Raw genomic sequence first — 20,293 nt, forward strand, 5'->3', positions numbered from 1 at the left:
ATATCTTTCTGATAACAGAACAATCAGAACTGCTGGAGTATTCTGTGAAGAGGCCTCACCAATGTCCTGTACAACCTTGACATGATGTCCCAACTCCAACTTCCTGCCTAACATGGAATGTCCCTATAACTTAAAAGATGCTGACCTCACCTACAAAGTCTGCATAAACTAAAGTATCAATTGGTGAACACGTTACTCTTGTCAAGTCACCATTGTGACTAACATGAAAGCACACGTTCACCTCTCACAGAATTAAGTGTTTTCTATTCAACCTTGTACTGCAACTCCATATAGTTAACACAATTGAGTTGTGTGTTTTGGAATTATAACACAGATACTGAGTAAAAGATACAATTCTGAAATTAAGTTTAGTTTCATGAAAAATATCTAAAAGGTTAAATGACTGGATAGGCTGCTTGTCCTTCTCATGTTCCCATAAACTTAGATTGTTTGCACCTAGCTCATCCAGGAAAAGTGCTTAGCATAGCAACAGGAGGAAACTGAAGCAAAAAGTCTTATTCTGAAAAAAATTACTTTACTCAAAACTATATACTATTTCATTACATACATGTGCATCTATCAACAATTAATACATATTTAATAAGTGTTTGGCAGAAGTACTGGCTAACACTGTACATTCAGATTTGCTGTTTCGCTGTCTTCAAAAATATTCTGCAACAAGTTATTTGGAATTGTTTTGTTACTTTTGAACTTGATCAGTGAGGTTCCAGACATACCCATTACTTTTATGTTAATGCAAGGAAGGTCTTTGATATGCACTTAACATTTCACTTGTTGCAACCTAACAGTTGTTCAACAAAAGCAAACCGCAGCTTCAGTTCTTATTCATCAACTTCTGAAAAACATCAAAGTGACCAACAATCACTTGGGCTCTGCTTTGTATACTTTAATATACAATAATTTTAAATGTTAGGTATATGAGTCTTTGGAACCATTTTCCTGAAAGGTGGTGGTAGCAGAATTATTAAATATTTTTAAGGTAGAGTTATATAGATTCTTGTCAAGCAAAGGGATAAAAGGTTACCAGGGATGGAGAGAATGTGGATTTGAAGTTAACGTCAGACCAGCCACCATCTTATGGAATGGTACAGAAAGCTCAAAGGGCTGATTGCCTACTCCTGTCTCTATTTCATATTCCCATCATGTACCACTGAATATCCTGTATGTGACTTCATTAGTTGATGATTTAATTGATACTAGTGAATATGGTCAGACAGAAGCAAGGCCAAGTTGAGAACACAAGATAAAAAACACGAGAGAGAGCAAGAAGAGAGATTTTACTCAGAGTTGTTAGGATTTGGAATATGCTGCTTGGGAGAGTGGCAGAGGCTGGTTCCACAGATGGTTTCAGAAGAAAGCTGGATGTATATTTCAAAGTGATGAATTTAGAGGGCTATGGAAATAGGGCCAGCGAATGGGACTAACTGGGCAGCTCTTCTGGGAGCTGGTACAAACTCAGTGAAATGGCCTCCTTCTGGATGGCAAAATTCTATGATTCCGTCACTGGATTTGAATCCACAACATACTCTGATGATCTGGGTTCAAACATCATCATGGTAGAAGGTGAATTTGAGTCAAGACAAGTGAAATAAGTACAATTAGCCTAAACGCCACCGTTTAACCACTGTTGATTGTTGTACTAAAAAAACTCATTCACCAAAATCCTTTAGGGAGAGAAATCTGCCATCTTTACCTGATTTGGCTTACATGTGACTATAGACCCACAATGTATTTGATTCTTAAATGTTTGCTGCACAATAACATGCTGACCTAGACAGAGATGCACATATCTCAAGGACAAATGAAACAATTATATCCCCCGCTTCCCTTAAAATTAAACTGTATTTTACACATCAAGGACCAATTACCTTTCTTTGTGTTACAGCAGAATATACTTATGCTTCCAGCTTTCAATCCATAGCTTATGGAATCAACTTTATTTTCACCGAATGCATTTTCAATACATCAGTAACTGCTTTTAGTTTGAATCCTAATCTTGGTATTAGACTTATTTTGAGAAAAACCTTACTCAAAATCAATACACTTTATCATGCAGTGACAGTAATTCATCTTCTGACATTCTCACTGCCAGTAAAGCTTTACCATACACACCCAGTTTGAAAAGCAAACCTACAAGAGTCTTTAAAAGTTCAAATTGATGCAGTGTGTCATTTCACATTTCCAACTTTAAACTTCAATTAAATCTAAAAGCTGGCATGAGTCTATTTTACACATGCATCACCATGCTTTTAAAAATTCTTATATGTGATGAGAGCATCACTTGCAAAGCTAGCGTTAGACCCCTCCCTAATTGCCTGTAAAATGAATAGTTTCCTAGGCCATTTCAGAAGGACAGTTAAATGTCAACCACAGCACTGTGGGTCTGGATTCAGATGTAGGCTAGACTAGATAAGGACAGCAGAAACAACAGTGTGGAGCTGGAGGAACACAACAGGCCAAGCATTTGAGGAACAGGAAGATTGATGTTTCGGGTCAGGAACCTTCTTCAGAAATGGGGAGGGGGAAGGGAGCTGGGAAATAAAGAGAAAGGAGGGGTGGGGCTGGGGAAGGTAGGTGGGATGGTGATAGGTGAGTGCAGGTAGGGAGTGGTGGGGATTGGTCAGTGGGATGAGTGGGGCGGATAGGTGGGAGAGAAGATGGACAGGTTGTGTCAGGTCAAAGAGGCGGGGATGAGGGGGACATGGGATGAGGCTGGGGGTGGGGAGATTTCAAAACTGGTGAAATCTATGTTTAGGCTATTGGGCTGTAGGCTCCCAAGGCAGAATATCACGTGCTCCTCCTCCAGTTTGCATGTGGTGTCTTTGTGCATTGAAGCAGCCCAGGATGGACATGTCACTCGGAGTGGGAGGGGGAGTTAAAATGGTTGACGACCGGAAGGTGTTGTTGTTTGTCACGTACGGAGCACAGATGCTCTACGAAACGGTCTCCGAGTCTCTGTTTGGTCTCACTGATGTAGAGGAGGCCACATTGGGAGCAGTGGACACAGTAGACCAAATTGGCAGAGATAGAAGGAACTGCAGACGCTGTAGAATCTGAGATAATGTACACATGAACACCTGTTGGATATGAAAGGTTTGTTTTGTGCCTTGAATGGAGGGGAAGGGTGAGGTGTAGGTGCAGGTGCAGGGGGTGGTGGGGTTAGTGGGGAGTGTGGAGTTGACGAAGGAGGCGTGGAGACCACGGTCCCTATGAAAGACAGATAGGGGTGGGGAGGGAAATATCTCTTCAGACGTGGGGTAGGACTGTAGATCGCAGATGATGTGCTCGATGTGGATGTTGGTGGGGTGGTATGTGAGGACCAGGGGGATTCTGTCTTTATTTTTGTTGGGGGCGGGGGGGGAAGAGTGGGAAATGCAAGAGATGCGGTTGAGGGCATTTTTGATTACCAGAGGGGGAAATTTGCGGTCCTTGAAATAGGACAACATCTGGGATGTATGGGAGTGGCACGCTCCATCTTGGGAGCTGATGCGGCAGAGGCGTGTGTGATCCCTTACTCTCAAATACTCCACCTCCAAAAATAAAGACAGAATCCCACTGTTCCTCGCATATCACCTCACCAACCTCCGCGTCCAGTGCATCATTCTCCGCTACCTCCGCCATCTACAATCCGACCCCACGACTGAAGAGACATTTCCCTCCCCACCCCTAACTGCCTTTTGTAGGGACTGCTCACTCTACGACTCTCTCCTCCACTGCACTCTCCCCATTAACCCCACCACACCTGGCACTTTCCCTGCAGGAAACCACAGGAAGTGCTACACCTGTCCCATACCTACCCCCTCACCTCCATTCAAGGCCCAAAGGAAACCTTTCATATCCAAAAGGGGTTCACCATACATCCACCAACTTGGTCTACTGCATCCGCTGCTCCTGATGTGGCCTCCTTTACATCGGTGAGACCAAGTGTAGACTCGGAGACCGTTTTGTAGAGCATCTGCGCTGTGTATGACGAGCGACAACACCTTCTGGTCACAAACCATTTTAACTCCCCCTCCCACTTCCTGGGCATCATGTCCATCCTGGGCTGCTTCCAATGCCACAATGACAAACTGGAGGAACAGCACCTCATATTCCGCCTCAGGAACCTACAGCCCGATGGCCTATACATGGATGACCCTGGCCTCATGTTCAACTCTCCCTCTCATCCCCGCCTCCTTGACCCGACACAACCTGCTCATCTTCTCTCCCATCTATCGTTCCCTCCCATCCCACTGACCAATCCCCACCACTACCTACCTGCCTCCACCTATCTCAATCCTACTTACCTTCCCCAGCCCCACCTACCTCTCTCTATTTAGTTCTGAGCTCCCTTCCCCCTCCCAATTTGTGAAGAAGGGTTCAAACCCGAAATCTCAATTTTACCACTCCTCTGATGTTGCCTGACCTGTTGTGTTCCTCGAGCTCGACACAGTGTTATCTCTGACTTCAGCATCCACAGTTCTTGCTATCTCCAGATAGCAGTTTCCTTTCCCTGAAGTACACTGATGAACCACCTGTGTTTTTACTATAAGTGAAGAATGATTATCATTAGGCTTGCTTCTAAGTTGAGTTTATTGAATTCAAATATCATCTGTTCTGGTGAGATTCAAACTGAGTGTGTTGGCCAGGTCCTTTGGTTTATAATCCACTATGCCACTATCCACATTACCACTATGCTACTGCCTCCCCAGCAGAAACCAAGTCACTCTCATGTCAAATCTTGCTTGTGGTTTGTTAATATCTTACATGCTATTTGTGTTTTATTATTCTGCATGGGTAAAATAAGTGGAAGAATATTTTCCATTTCAAAAATAGAATTTTAAATATCTCAAAAGATAGATATACAAATAGCTCCCTTCTTCAATGTCATCTTATTCAATTCTACCGCATTGAAAAATAAAGTGCAATGTTGTGGGATGAAGGCTAACAATTATGTCAATGATGTCTTGTAAAGATGTGAAATGCAAGGACACATAGCTACTTGAAGGCAATTCCAAACATTATTTGCTATCAAGTCTTACATGACTCACGGGTGCCGATTTGATGAATACACTTCAATTTATTTTCGCAACCTGTGACTGCTGCAATCAAAAACTTCAGCTGTTAAGTTGGATTTAAGTCACTGCTGACTTTATCATTCTTTCAATGTCATTGCGAGCAGTTCTTTTTTCTAATTAAAGTGGTGATTTAGTTGGACTATCTAGGCTCCTGTGTTGTACATATATTCATTGTAATGAAAAGGCCAATGCATTCTGGTGTACGATATCCAACTTGTTGTGCAAAGTAATTTGAGTACATTATCATCCAAAGTACACTTCAACAGGATCATCTTCAGTTTATTTGCTTTGATTTGCCATCTGCTTTCAGAGAACTACAGCTCAAATGCAGTCAGTTGGAGTTCAAAATTCTATTTATCAATACTAAAATTGTCAAGGATGCAGGTGGCTTAGAAATGAATTGGTATTCAGTTGTCTAGTGACGGGAACTCAAAACAAGTAATACTTTTATCACACGACTGTCTCAAATGAACAATTCTTATAGTTCACATTGCTAACCAATAAATCTCTCAAACAATGTATTAAATGAGATACTCTGGATGAACTTTTAAACTCAGAGCTCCCTGGATTCAACAATCGATTTTGGATCCAGATGAGTCTCTTCGTAAGTACGTTTTTCAGTGAAATGACGACTCACGTTGCAGATGAATAATCACTGCGGAAATGTTTCTACAACATCAAGCCATGTCAAGAAACCCTTTCATGAACAGCATTTTGATGATTTGGGCCATGACTAATTAATGAAACAGGACACATTTCTGTCACATGTTTCATGTAGTATTGTCACTGTTCACTATACCAAGTTTGTAAACGCTACCAATTCATTTTAAGTTTCCTTGAACCTCAAGATAAAGCTATTTTCAAATATACAGTGAATCTTTGATAATCATTTCAGCATACTAACCACAAAATTGTACGTTAATACACATCATTCCAGACTGCAACTTCAGAACCTAAGTAGGGGTTTCAAGAGGATAAAGTGGGGAAAACCAACAAAAAAGCAAAATATGCTGTTGCCATATACGTCCTAATAGAAAGCTGAATTGATAGATGATGGGGAGCAGGCACTTGCCTGATCTCTTGGTTATGGAATGATTTTAGGGTTCACTGGCCTAAGGGATAAGTAAGAAAACTACAAAGAAAGTGTTGGCAACTATGAATTAGTTCCAATACATCCAGACAGAAGAAGCAATAAACTAGTGAGTGAATTACAGTTGAGAATAATTTCAAAAGTATAAAAACTATCTGTAACATATTCTAGTTCTACAATTCAAGCAGGCAAGTCCTGCTCAAATGATGCACAGCTCAGCACTAGAGATAAAGCATCTTCATTTTCCAAAAACAGGGCACAACAAAGGAGAGGAATGACAGGATTTTGTGTTTAGCGGGCAACTGCACAGTAGGACTTCTCAGCAAGATCTTTTAATGATAGAACATCTTCAATTTCCTTAAGGAGAACCTCATTTTTGGAAAAAAAATGCACTGTTTGCTCACTCTACCACCAGAGTTGGTGAGTAAAAGGAATTTCAGAACTGGTCTTCTCAAGATCTTATGTCACATGTCACAGCAACAGCTGTAAGCTCAAAGCACAATGTTAATAAACAAAATTGAATGGATAACTAGTTGAAGTTAAGATTGATGCAGGAGCAGGAGTGTGTGGAAATGGCAACTGAATTAAACTACAATTAATGTGATCAGCATTCTTACAAGGAATCAATCGTAAGCAATTTTTAAAAAAACTTCCAACTTTTTACAATATAGCTAATCTTACTAGCCAGGTATTTCCTGTTCAGTGCTACCTTTTGCACTATTTTATTACAAATGTTTTTTTAAATGCCAAAAAATGTTATTGTCATTTACTTCCCATTGCCACATCTTACAAAAGACTTTCTTGAACACATTTTCTTGTCACATACTTCAGTTAGTAAGACTATGCATCAACACCTAATTGTCAGTAAAATTGGAGTTCCACAAAACTGAAACATCAGTTAATGTCAACAGTGACAGTTTATAATTTCAAAGCAATTTTATCACGAAAGCATTCAGCATGAATATTTCTCAAATATATATTAAACCAGATGCAGATTCTGTTACTGCCACTGTGCGTTTATCATCACTTTCATCTTCACTGAAATCATATGTATTTGGTATATTAAGATCTAAAGGACTAATAATTTTTAAAATTCCTTACAACTGCCCAATAGGTAAAGAAATATGCCAGTGACTAATAGTCCAACAATTCATAAACAACATATTTGATATGTTGGCATTTTTCAGGTGATTATAATAAATAGTTTAACACAATCTTGAAAAGCTGTAGAAATTGGAAGTATAAAATTAAAATAAAACAATGTAATATGCCATTCTGCTAATTATAGGGGAATATTTAATAATGACATCATGTTACAATTGCCAAGAATACTGAATCTTTTCCTCTGATTGATTTAAAGTAAATGGCCAGTTCAAATGGCTTCTAATAGAGTCACAGAATAATACAGCATGGAGACAGGCCCTTAGGCCCAAACAGGTCCACGCTGACCAGGGTGCCCACTCACTAAGTTCCAACTGCCCGCATTTGGTCCATATCCTTCTAAACCCTTCCCATTTATGTATCTATCCAAATTATTTTTATATGTTGCTATTATACCTGCCTCAACTACTTTCTCTGGCAGCCCATTCCAAATACACACCACCCTCTGTGTGAAGAAGTTGCCCCTCACATCTTTCTTAAATCTTTCCCCTCTCACGTTAAACCTATGCCTTCGAGTTTTCAATTCCCCATCCCTAGGAAAAAGACTATATGAATTCATCTATCTATGCCCCTCGCTTTATACACCTCAATAAGGTCATCCGTCACTACATTTCATGGGATAAACTCCTATCCTGGCCAATCTCTCCCTGTAACTCGGGCCTACTGGTCCTGCCAACATCCTCAAATCTTCTTTGCACACTTTCCAGTTTAACTATGTCTTTCCTATAACAGGGTGACCAAAACTGTACACAATACTCCAAGTGCAGCCTCATCAATGACTTATATATCTGTAACAATGTCCCAACTCCTCCTCTCAATGCCTTGATCGATGAAGGCCAGCTTGCTAAATGTCCTCTTCACCACCCTGTCTACCTGTGACATTGCTTTCAACGAAGTATGTACTTGTACTCATAGGCATCTCTGTTCCACAACACTCCTCAGGACCTTACCATTTACTGTAGAAGTCCTGCCTTGATTTGGCTTTCCAAACACCTCATACTTATCTGTATTGAATTGCATTTGCCAATTCTTAGCCCACTTCCCCATTTGATCAAGATCCCTCTGTAATTTTTGATAACTTTCCTCGCTATCAAAGATACCTCCTAATTTTATGTCATCCGCAAACTTGCCAATCATGCTTTGTACATTCACATCCAGATCATTTATGTAAATAACAAATTACAAAGGTCCCAGCGCTGACTCCTGTGGCACACCACTAGTCACAGGCTTCCAGTCAGAGAAACAACCTTCAACCATCACACCCTGGGCTTCCTACCATCGAGTCAATTTTGAATCCAATTAGCCAGCTCTCCCTGGATCCCGTGCAACGTAACCTTCATGACAAGCCTGCTGTGTGGACCTTGTCAAAGGCCTTATTAAAGTCCATATAGACAACATCCGCTGCCCTACCATCATCTATCCTCTTGCTTACTACTGCGAAAAACTCTCAAAGATCTGTCAGATGTGACTTCCCACACACAAATCCATGCTGACTATTCCTAATCAGACCTTGACTATCCAAATGTTGGTTGATCCTGTCCCTCAGTTTTCTCTCCAATAGCTTGCCTACCACTGATGTCAGGCTCACTGGCCTGTGGTGCCCTGGCTTGTCTTAGATACCTTTCTTTAATAATGGAACAACATTAGTCACCCTCCAGTCTTCCACAACTTCACCAGTGGCTAAAGATGAAGCAAAAATCTCTGCAAGAGCCTCTGCAATTTCTTCCCTAGCCTCCCACAACATCTGAGGATGTATGTGATCAGGCCCTGGGGATTTATCCACCTTAATGCACTTTAAGGCTGCAAACACCACCTCTCTGGTAATACATATGTGGTCCAAAACATCCTCACTGGTTTCCCTTATTTCCTTAGCATCCATGTTTCCCTCCTCAGTAAACTTGGTGATATTGAAACAAATGTGATCGTCAAGACAACTTTTAAATCCACAGAATTATAGAATTCCTCTCGTGTGGAAGCAAGCCATTTGGCCTATCAAGTCCACAATGACCCTCTGAACAGCATCCTACCCAGACCCACCCCCCCTTCTCTATCCCCATAACCGCACATTTCCCATGACGAACTCACCTCACTTGACATCCCTGGACACTACGGGCTACAGCCAACCCACCTATACCGACCATGGGAGGAAACTGGGGCACCCGAAGGAAACCCATACAGACACAGGGAGAATGCGCAAACTGCAGACAGAAGTTGCTAGAGGGTGGAATCGAACCCTGGTGCTGTGAGGCGGCGATGCTAACCACTGAGCCACCATGCCACCCCAGTGATATTCTGACAATCTGATATTGTTTTGTCAATCCAACTTTCTTGCCTTTTCTTCAATAGGTTTGCCAAAGGAGCCACTGCAGTGCTGAATTTTAGAACAAACTTCCAATAACATCCACTCAAAGTAATGTATCACAAAATTTCATGTTTTGGGTTGGGCATAGGAAAATCCAACATACACCTTATTTTTCGTTTGCAAGATGCAACTTGGCCTTGGCCCAAATGAGTCACTTTTGCTTTGGCAAATTAATTTTTAAGCCAGATTTATAACCAAATTAGCTCTTTGTTAGCAAGCAGCTGAGTGGAGTGGTGTAAATGTTCTTCTCCGGTTTGGCTGAACACAATCAAGTCATCAATATAGACAATGTAGTCGGACAATCCTTCAATGACTTATACAGGTTCATAAAATCATGAAGGCATAGACAAAGTGAATAGCATGATGTGATGCTATTCACAAAAGTATGTGAATTGCTTTATTTCCAAACTACACCTGCTTATGATTACAGTACATTCAGCACCATTTACAACTCTTCAGCTACTGAAACAGTGTATGTTCAAAGGCAGCAAGACCCGGACAATACCCAAGCTTGGGCTGAAACCTGGCAAGTAACATTCTTGCCACACAAATGCCAGTCAATGACCATCTCCAAAATGTGAAAATTTAACCATTGCCCCTTGACATTAAAGGGTATTATCATCACTAAAGACCTATCAACATCCTGGGGGTTGGTTACTAATGCAGATACTGAACTCAGCGAACCTTTAAGTACAGTGGCTAGGAATTCTGCAGTGAGTAACTCACCGCCTGATTCCCTAAACCTTGTCCGCCATCTGCAAGGCACAAGTCAGGAGTGTGATGGAATACTCCCCACTTGCCTGGATGAATGCAGCTCCAAAATCTCTCAAAAAGACAGCACCTTCCAAACCCATGAACACTTCTATTTAGAAGGACAGGGAAGCAGATACATGACAACACCACCACCTGCATGTTCCTCTCTGACCCACACAACATCCTGACATGAAAATATACCATCATGACTTCAGCATCACTGGTTTAAAATGCTAGAACTCTGTCGTGAATGGCATTGTGGCTCCACCTTCTTAAAATGGACTACAATGGTTGGAGAAGGCAGCTCATCATCAACTTCTCAAGGCCAACTGGGATTGCCGATAAATGTTGGCCCAGTCAGCAACATCCTATGACTTGTTTTTTTTTAATTCATTGTTTTGAATACTTGTGACATAAATTTGAAACTCACTCGGATTGTAATTCTTTGGATAACCCATACTTGTAAATAAACTAACTAATCTACTACAATTTTTGCAGCAATTTTCCCCAGAGTCACTGCTTCAAAAAATGATTTACAAGGATCTAAAATTGTTAAAAGATTCCAATTCCCACTACTAGTTTTAGACAGGGTCCCTTCACAATCTATTAAGATCAAAGTAAATGGTTCTTGGCAAATTTATACCAGGATTAAATCTGCAGCATTAATTAATGTTTGGGGTTTTCTCACCACTTGACATGTATGCACATCCAGCAAAATTTGACAACATCTTTATGTAATTCTGGCCAACAAAAAGGTTTTAGTATTTCAGCCTGTATTTTCCTAATATCTAAATAACCTACTATTGGAATTTTGTGATCCACTTGCAAAATTTTGAGGCAATGCTCTGATGGGAAAATCACTTTACTGACTGTTGCTCATTCCTCATCAGCTGGTATTTGAAGTGACCTGCATTTTTTTCAGTTTGAAAGACATATTCTAATATCACTTAGGTATCAATCCTGATTCAATTTGAGTCAGTGTTTGATTTAGCTATTTCGATTCAGGAAACCAAAGAATTGTGGGTGCGGGAAATCAGAAAGAAAAACAAATTGCTGGATAAACTCAGCACCTGTGGAGAGAAGTTAAACTTCTGAAGTTCTGTGGAAGAGTCACTGGAGCCAAAATGTTAACTCTGCTTTCTCTCTATAGATGCTGCCAGACCAGGTGAGCTTTTTTTCAGCAATTTCTGTTTTTGCTTCTTTCAATTCAGGATCCACTTGCCTCATTTCTATTAAAGAAGATTGGTGAAACATGTCAACCTTATTCTCTTGCTCATCATCCTCTATCTAAATGTTCAAAAATTGTATCCAATAACTTGGAAATTCAGTTATGTCCCTTTTTCATTTGTCCAATTTCCTGCTGAATTCTGTGTACCTGAGATCTCATCACAACACAGTCATTAAACAATCCAGGATATTCCTCTTGTAATACCTCATGAGTTGGATGATCATCCAAACATTCTCTTGAGAAATCAAGGCTGGGCATAGTGAAGATGGTAATGAGGGTATGACCATGTTCAGCAATGAGAGACCTGAGCTGATTTTAGCTGAGTTGGAAGTCAGCACTCCTGGAATGTGATAGATGGGGCACATTTTTAAAGTCAGAAGTCACATGACACCAGTTTATAGTCCAACAGGTTTATTTGAAATCACAAGCTTTCACAGTAGTGCTCCAAAAGCTTGTGATTTCAAATAAAACTGTTAGACTATAATCTGATGTCGTGTGACTTCTGACTTTGTCCACCCAAGTCCAACACTGGCACCTCCACATCATGGCTAACACATTTTTAAGGTAAGAGGAGAGAGATTTAAAAAAAAAAAAATTTTTTCTACAGAGGGTAGTTCACGTGTGGAATGAATTTCCTGAGGAAGTCGTGGATGTGGGCACAATTACAACGTTTAAAAGACACTTGGTCAATAGGAAAGGTTTGGAGGGATATGGGCCAGGAGTAGGCAGGTGGGACTAGTTTAGTTTGGGATTATGTTTGGCTTGGACTGGTTGGACCAAAAGGTCTGTTTCTGTGCTGTATGACTCTATGATCATGATGAATGATGTCACAATCTCGAATAGCTGAACAGCCTTACCCTTTTCCAATTTTCTATGTTTCTATCTCAGCTTATTTTACCTCTGCTGCTGGTTGTTACAACATCCTCAAGGAGGCAAATATCTTGGGACCAGTCAGGTCATTTTCCCAAGAAAAAAAATCAATTCCTTCCATCGTTGTGTTTCATAACGAACCATAACTTCTCAATTTACTACGTCACACTCTAATTAACTCTGTATAATGGGACTGGCTTGTAACATCCATGTATACCTCCAATTAATATTTTCTCCTTCACTAAACCTTCCGGAAGGCAAATTATACCAAAAACAGCACCTGACTTGCTTCTGTCTCTCTCAATACTTGACTGGTTTACCTCCTTGATAGGCAGCAGGAAACATCTTCTCTGATGAAACAAAATACATAGAACCTCCTGTGGCCTGATTCACTTTCCCACAAGTTGAGCAAGAATTTGCTTGAGCATCCTGAATCATCTCTCCATTCTTAACACACTGTAAGGAAACCTATTCACTTCATATAACAGCTACAGTTTTAATACCTACTTCCTTTCTGATTCCTCCTTTTCTTGTTTGAAAACTGCATAAGCTAAGCTCTTCTGCTGAGGTAACAAGTTCCACAAATTCCTTCTGGGACAGAAATTAAACGCATTTCTAAACTCAACTTCAGTGTCTCCTGAATGAGTTTTTTTAAAAAAAAACTCATTCAATGCTAGATTCTTCAGAACTGAAAACAAAGTTAAGACATGAAATGGTTCCCTACCCAACATTGTAAACATCTTTTCATTTAACACTACAGGGGTCCACAGTCACTTGATTTATGAAAAATGCTGGATTCAGGCACAGCTGATTAAGGACTCTCTGACCCTTTTTCTCGGGGGGAGACGAAACAACCCTTCACACAAGTAAGCAACTCCCATCTGCCTCCGGTTTGAAATTTGAATTCCAAAAATGATACTTACATATAAATTCTAAACCTTTTATTACAGCATGAGAAAAACATTGAATTCAAGTAGATAATTCATAAAATAAGAGTGTTATGTAGGTAAAACCGTACAAGTTAAATATCTTGGAATGTTTTTGTACATTAAATGGCGGTGCAAGTTGCTTTGTTCTGACCAAATAACAGTTGAACTCAATATTAAAAATATAAAATGAAGGAGATCAAAAGAAGAAAAAGACTTATTATTCTAACAAGCAATGACTTTCCAACTAACCAGCACTATTAAAAAAAGTTAGTTATGTATATTTTAAAAAACAAACCGTCTCATTTCCGAACAGGATATCAACATAGGGAATAATTTTCATCAGGTCTTCCTTAAAAAACTGAGAAATGAATGGAGCCGATAGATTTAGACCCAAAATCTTATTGTTTTCAGAGACGTGCTTTGCCACTTTCAGAATAGATTCTGATGACACTGTAATGAAGAAGCCCTAGAAAAGAACAAAAGGTACATAATATTACTGAGCTGTGGTGGAAGCCACAAAATAACAGAGCTTCTATGCAAAAAAAAAACCCGATAATACACCCTATAATTAACATTCAACTAATGAAGAGCATCATAAACTTAATTGTAAAACAATTTGCCTGAATTTTTCTTTAACAATGTTATGGACCAGACTAGACCCCTTCAAATATTTCAAGAAGATAGCCTAGACCTTAACTTTTTCTTATTTTAAAGGCAAATAGTAAGTGCTGTGTTCCAGACGCAATGCCAAACTTCTCAAAGTTAAGCAAAACACAATTTATTCAAACACCATAGTTAAAATATAACAAAAAAAAAAGCTTGGAATAACTTAACTCTATTGGAAAACCTCACAGAATAATCCATACTGTAACTATTACTAATTAACTGTTCCAATATAGTAACATCCCATAAATACACCGTTTGGCAAAAGGGCAAATTCACAAAATGGAATTTGTCTCACATGCAATCTAGCAGCCTAGGAAGAGAACCCCAGCTTTTGGCTGTAATTCCACTTCATGTCCACAACAGCAACTGCTGAAAGCTAACAATCCTTGATATGTGAGAGCTTGACTAGACCCACTCAGGCTGCTTCTATTGCTCCAACTTTGAGGAGAAAAAAAACTAAGGCCTCGAGTTGTTTATCTGCTCATAGACTGCTCAACACCTGTCCCCCAGTCTCTCTCTAAAATAAACCAGGACAAAACACACACCTTAAAGCCATAGTATCATCTCAACAATACCAGCAAGACCATCAGTTGTTATTATAGGATAAATCTGACAATATTCTATTTGTTTATGGGATATTGGCATTGCTGGCTGGGCTGGCATTGTCTTTTCCATCTCTGACTGCCCAAAAGAAGACAGTAATCAGCAGCCTTCTGTTATGCACTTGACCAAACCCCTTGCAGATATAATCAAGGAGATAGCCTAGACCCTAACTTTTAGCTTATTTAAAGGCAAGGTGCTGCGTTCCAGATGTAATTTGATATGTCACACTAATTGGCTTTAAACAAAACACACTTTCTGCTTACTCTCAGTTAAAACACAAATGCAAGAAAGAAGAACTCTACTGGAAGACTCAAAAGACTAATAGTTTATTTAAATACCTAACAGCAACCATTCCAATATAGTAATATTCCATAAACACACCCTTGGCAAAGGCAAAGTCAGTAAAACAGAGATTGTCTCACATATGATTATGGCACCAGAAACAGAACCTTAGCTTTTTTGCTGTAAGAAGAAGAAAGGTGTTACAGCTTCCACAACCAGTTTCGAAACCCCAGCAACTTACAGTCCTAGTCTTGTGGCCATACAGCACAAAAATAGACCCTTCAGTCTAATTGCTCAAAGCTCAACTAAAACCCTGCTTCTATGAAAGCCTGACTCCACCAATTCACCCTAACTTTCGAAAAACCCAAGGCCTCACAAGCTGTTTACTTTATTGAGTTTGAATAGATATTTCATCAGCTGTGGCTCAAAATTTCTCTTCTAAAAAACCAGGACAAATTATATCTTTTAAAGCCATAGCATCGTCATACTTCTCGAACCGTTGCAGTCTTGGGACGTGGGTACATCCAATGTGCTGTTAAGAAAGGAGTTCCAAGATATGCCAGTTTAATATAGTTTCAGAACCCTTTAAAGTACGGGCCATAAGGAAAGACCTTCTTCAGTACAGCCTTGTCTGCACTGGGGTGCTACTTTGTTCCATTTGAGTGTAACTAGAGTTTGGTGAAACAGGGAGTTAGAGAGAGAGATCATCTCCTCTCTCACTTCCTTTTCCCTCAAGCTATGACCTCTGCTCTTTCATATCAAAGTAAGGTCTTAGGGAATTTGGTGCATTAGGAGGAAGAGGAGCCAGCTGGGGAGGAGAGCGAAAAAAAAAAGTGACATCACAGGAAAAGCCATAAGTTTACTGGTTGGTAAAGAACTGCCAATTTGACTAATTTGAAAGAGACCTGGAAAAGATAAAGGTAAATTGGAGAAGTATTTTGTAGATTAAACACTAAATACCAGTGGGGAAATTTAAAAATACAAATTCAAAAACTATTAAATAATTTAGAGATGCAGGGCCAGGAAATGTGTTGTGCATGCATGATTTGGGAGCTGCAGTGCCCCACTGTGGTTCATAGTGACCACATCTGTAGCAAGTGTTGGTGGCTCGAAGAACACCAGCTCAGAGTTGATGAGCTGGAGTCTGAGCTTTGAACACCAAGACCCATCAGGGAGAGGTAGAGTTATCTGGATTCTGTTTCAGAAGACAGTCATAACCTATTGGTTAACTACTACAAATCTGGCCAGTGGTCAGATGGTGGGTATGACTACAAGAGAGATCCTGAATTTTGTATTGGAGAAGCTTCAACTCTTCACCTTGTCCAACAGATATGCCCCTGTGTAGATGAGGAAAAGGGCTGGAGAGAGGATGTCCAAACTGACCATTGCACCATGGTACAGGAGACCGTTCAAGTGGGGGAGTCAAAAAGTGGTAGTGGTAAGAGGATTCTACAATTAGGGATACAGATAGCATCCTTTGTTTACAGTCGAGAGTGCTGCATGGTGTGTTGCTTGCCTGGTGTCAAGGTAAAGGACAGCTTGAATCAGCTTGAAAGGATAATGAAGTGGGAGGGGGAGGACTCACTTGTCGTTTTCTATGCTAGGACCAACAACAAAGGCAAATCGCACTGTCTGGGGAATAATCAGGAATTATGATCAAAATTAAAGAACAAGTCTTCAAAGGTTATTAATCTCTGGATTATTACCTGAGCCACATACAAATTGGCCAAGAGATAAGGGGCTCCACTTCATGGGGTACTGGCATCAGTATTAGGACAGGAAGGAACTAAATCAATGGGATGAGCTCCACCTGAGACCAACGTCTTAGTGGAAAGGATAAATAGGGTAGTCACTTTAAATGAGTAAATGGGGGTGGGAAGAGAAAAAAAAAGAGACACAGAGCGGCAGAGAGACAGACGAGAGATAGTTATGGGGGAGACAGAGAGGGAGCTCAGTGGAAGTCAATACAGTTTGAAACCAAGAGTAACATGAGAGTAAAGAAACAGCAGCTGGGAATTCTACTTCAAGGCAATTAAAGTTAGTGTATTAATTAAGCCGGAAAAGAGAACAATAAACAGGTGAATAAAGCACCAGTACTGAGGGACAGGTTCAAGTTTATGGCCCAAATTAGGATTCTATATACAAGTACACAGGGCATCAGCAAATAAATTAAGTGAGATGCAGGTACAAGTTCAAATCGGAGATTATGATATTGTAGCCATAACCGACAAATAGCTGCAGGACAGTTGGGATCGGGAACTAAACATACCAGGTTATAAACGTTTACACGACGGACAGGGAAAACAGCAGATGAGGTACAATAGCCTTACTGAAACAAAGTTACTTCAGTAATGAGGCAGGATGTAAGTGGAGACCGTATTGGTGGAAGTGAGAAACAGTAAAGCATCCAAAACTGTAATGGATGTTGTGTACTGATCCCCTGGTAGCAGCTCTGAAGTGCTAGATTGTATAAATGTAGCAATTTTGGATTTAGTAATGACCCTGATTTAATCAATAACCTAGTTATGCATGAACATTTAACAAACTGTGATCACAAAATGGTGGCGTTCAATGTAGCACTCGAAAGTTTTAAAAAGCATAAATCAGCTTCTAGAGTTCTAGATTTAGGCAAGACCAGCTTTCATGAGATAAGACGGAGATTGTCCACAGTAAACTGGGAAAACCTGCTAATTGGTAAAACAACACAGGAACAATAGAGAAGGTTTAAAGAAACATTTAATAGAAAACCAGTTTACTGGGGAGCTTGCTGTTGACAGGATAAAGGATGGTTGTAAAGAAAATGGAAAAAGGGTGGGGGTGATGACACATCTCCTGCTTGACTTCTGCTGATTTTTCATTCTTCACATGTTTAATGGCAGCTTTGACTTCTGCCACACTAGGCAAGAGTCCAAGATCATCATTGACAGGGAGTTTGGGGATTTCCTCAAACATATATTCATCTACGAATGTGTCGTGGTTCAGGAGTGCTTTGAAGTGCTCCCTCCATCAAAGGCTGATGTTTCCTCTCTCAAAAGGGTTCCGTCCTTACTCCACACCGGTTTGAGCCAAAGGTATTGGGGCCCTTATATTGTTGCGGTGGCACTGAAGAAGCACCAGGTGTCACATTTGTTGGCAAGGAGTTTCAGCTCCTCAGCTTTCTCATCCAGGTTCTTGACTTCCTTATTATAATTATACTATGAATTATACTGTATGAGACACAATGACAATTCTTCAACCAGATTGATTGCAGAGTGTTCATGTTGCCTTCCCTGGTTGCAGATGTGAAAGGTCCTCTGTGGGAATGCCATATTAATGCAAATACTAGATTAACAGACATCTCAGATGATATGTTCTCACAAAGTCTGCTGGCACCTGTATGTGGACTGAATGGCAAGAGCCATTTCTTCATGAGAAAGAAGTCATTCTAGACCATTGTTTTGATGGTAAGACAAAAATTCTGAAATACAAAACTGACTTGGAACATTGATTTTCAGTACAGAAACAAGTTCCTGCTTTTGCACTACACAGATGCTAGCAGACCTGTTTACTTTCTCCAGCACTTTGTGTTTGTTTCAGAGTGACTATCTTTGACACCAAGGCCGCATGTGACTTCTGCAACATCAAAAGAGCCCTAGCAAAACTGAAGTCAATGGGAATCCAGGAGAAAAGAATCCAAGATTCAAAGTCATACCTAGAAGGAAAACGGTTTGTGGTTGTTGGAAATCAATCACTGCAGCCTCAGGACATAACTGCAACAGTTCCTCAGGGTAATGTCTTAGAGTAAACCATCTTAAGCTGCTCAATTAATGATCCTTCCTCCATCATAAATCTATAAGTGGGAGTGTTTGTTGATCATTGCACAATGTTCAGCAGCATTCATGACACATCGTATACTGAAGCAGTCCATTTCAAAATGCAGCAAGAATTGGACAATATCGAGGCTTTGGCTAACAAGTGGCAACTGCAAGTACCAGACATACAACGACTATCACCAACAAGTGATATTCTGAAGATTATCCCTTGATAATCAATGGCATTACCATCACAATCTCTCACTATCAACATCCTGGAGGTTACCATTGCCCAGATACTGAACTAAACAAGCCACATAAATACTGTAATACAGGTGCACGTCAGAGGCTTGGAATTCTACAGCAAGTAACTCGCCTCTCATCTTCCCAAAACTTGTTCAAGTACAAGATACAAGTCAGGTCTGTGAAGGAATACTCCCCACTTCCCTGGAGGAATGCAGCTCCAACAACACTCAAGAATCTTGACTGTACCCACGACCAAGTAGCGTGTTTAATTGGTACCATGTTGATTAACAATAGCAGAAGTATGTACCATCTTCAAGATGCACTGCAATATGTAACCTAGGTCCTTTGAATCACCTTCCAAACCTGTGACCACTACTATCTGGAAGTACAAGAACAACTGATACATGGAAACACCACCAACTGTAACTTTCCCTCCAAGCCAGACACAATATTGCTTTGGAAATTTGTTGTTATTTCTTCATTGTTTCTGGTTTAAAATCCTGAAACTTCCTCACTAAAAGCACTGTAGGTCTACCTATACCAAGGATAGCTACAGTTCAAGGGAACTGATCACCACCTTCTCAAGAAGGCAGCTCATCATCACTTTCTCAAGGGCCACTAGGAGTGGAGGAATTTGTAATAAACGTTGGCCCAACCAGCACAGCCCATTTCTCACAATTGAATCACAACAGAAAATCACCAGTATCTGCAGTACTTAATTTTAAATGAACAAGGATTTTACGTATTTCATAGCAATTTGTAAACAATTTATAGTTCAGGGTTAATTCAATGATCTATTCATCCTGGTAATTAACATTTGCAATGGCTTTAATAGAAAAAAACTGAAAATGTACTTTACATGTGCTTTTGAGAGACATGCACTATAATTACAATTCTGCAATATAAATGCATACTTCCATTCTATAATATATTATGGATCACGATGTAGTTGCAGTGCAAGAATCTGTCTGTTGAGAGATATGCAAATAGGCTGCATAAATGATGTTGCCTTCGCTGTACCAGATAGAGGAAAAAAAGTGCTGCGTATAGCCACACATCGTATTTGAATGTCAGTGAATTTCATTGTTAAAAACAATGTGCATGATATACAGTGGTCATGTTGCTAGATTAACAATCTGGAGGCCGATGTTATCCCAACAGTGCAGCTCAATTCCAGAAGGTTGTGGGTTTAAGACCTACTTCAGATCACAAGAACAATCTCAATCAATAGGCA

The 20,293-nt window shown here is 40.1% G+C and overlaps 1 protein-coding gene across 4 annotated transcripts in view; it reads right to left on the reverse strand.

The window, feature by feature from the left end:
- The window catches only part of LOC109936756 (adenosine kinase), a 503,574-nt gene that overhangs the window by 42,388 nt on the left and 440,893 nt on the right, over positions 1-20,293 (reverse strand). For all 4 annotated transcript variants that reach the window (XM_048616272.1, XM_048616270.1, XM_048616269.1 and 1 more), the window contains exon 7: positions 13,767-13,937. In XM_048616272.1, the coding sequence (XP_048472229.1) occupies positions 13,767-13,937 (171 nt within the window). The remainder of the gene's footprint in view (positions 1-13,766; positions 13,938-20,293) is intronic.

This window comes from Rhincodon typus, chromosome 34, assembly GCF_021869965.1.
Source record: "Rhincodon typus isolate 14 chromosome 34, sRhiTyp1.1, whole genome shotgun sequence".
NCBI lineage: Eukaryota > Metazoa > Chordata > Chondrichthyes > Orectolobiformes > Rhincodontidae > Rhincodon > Rhincodon typus.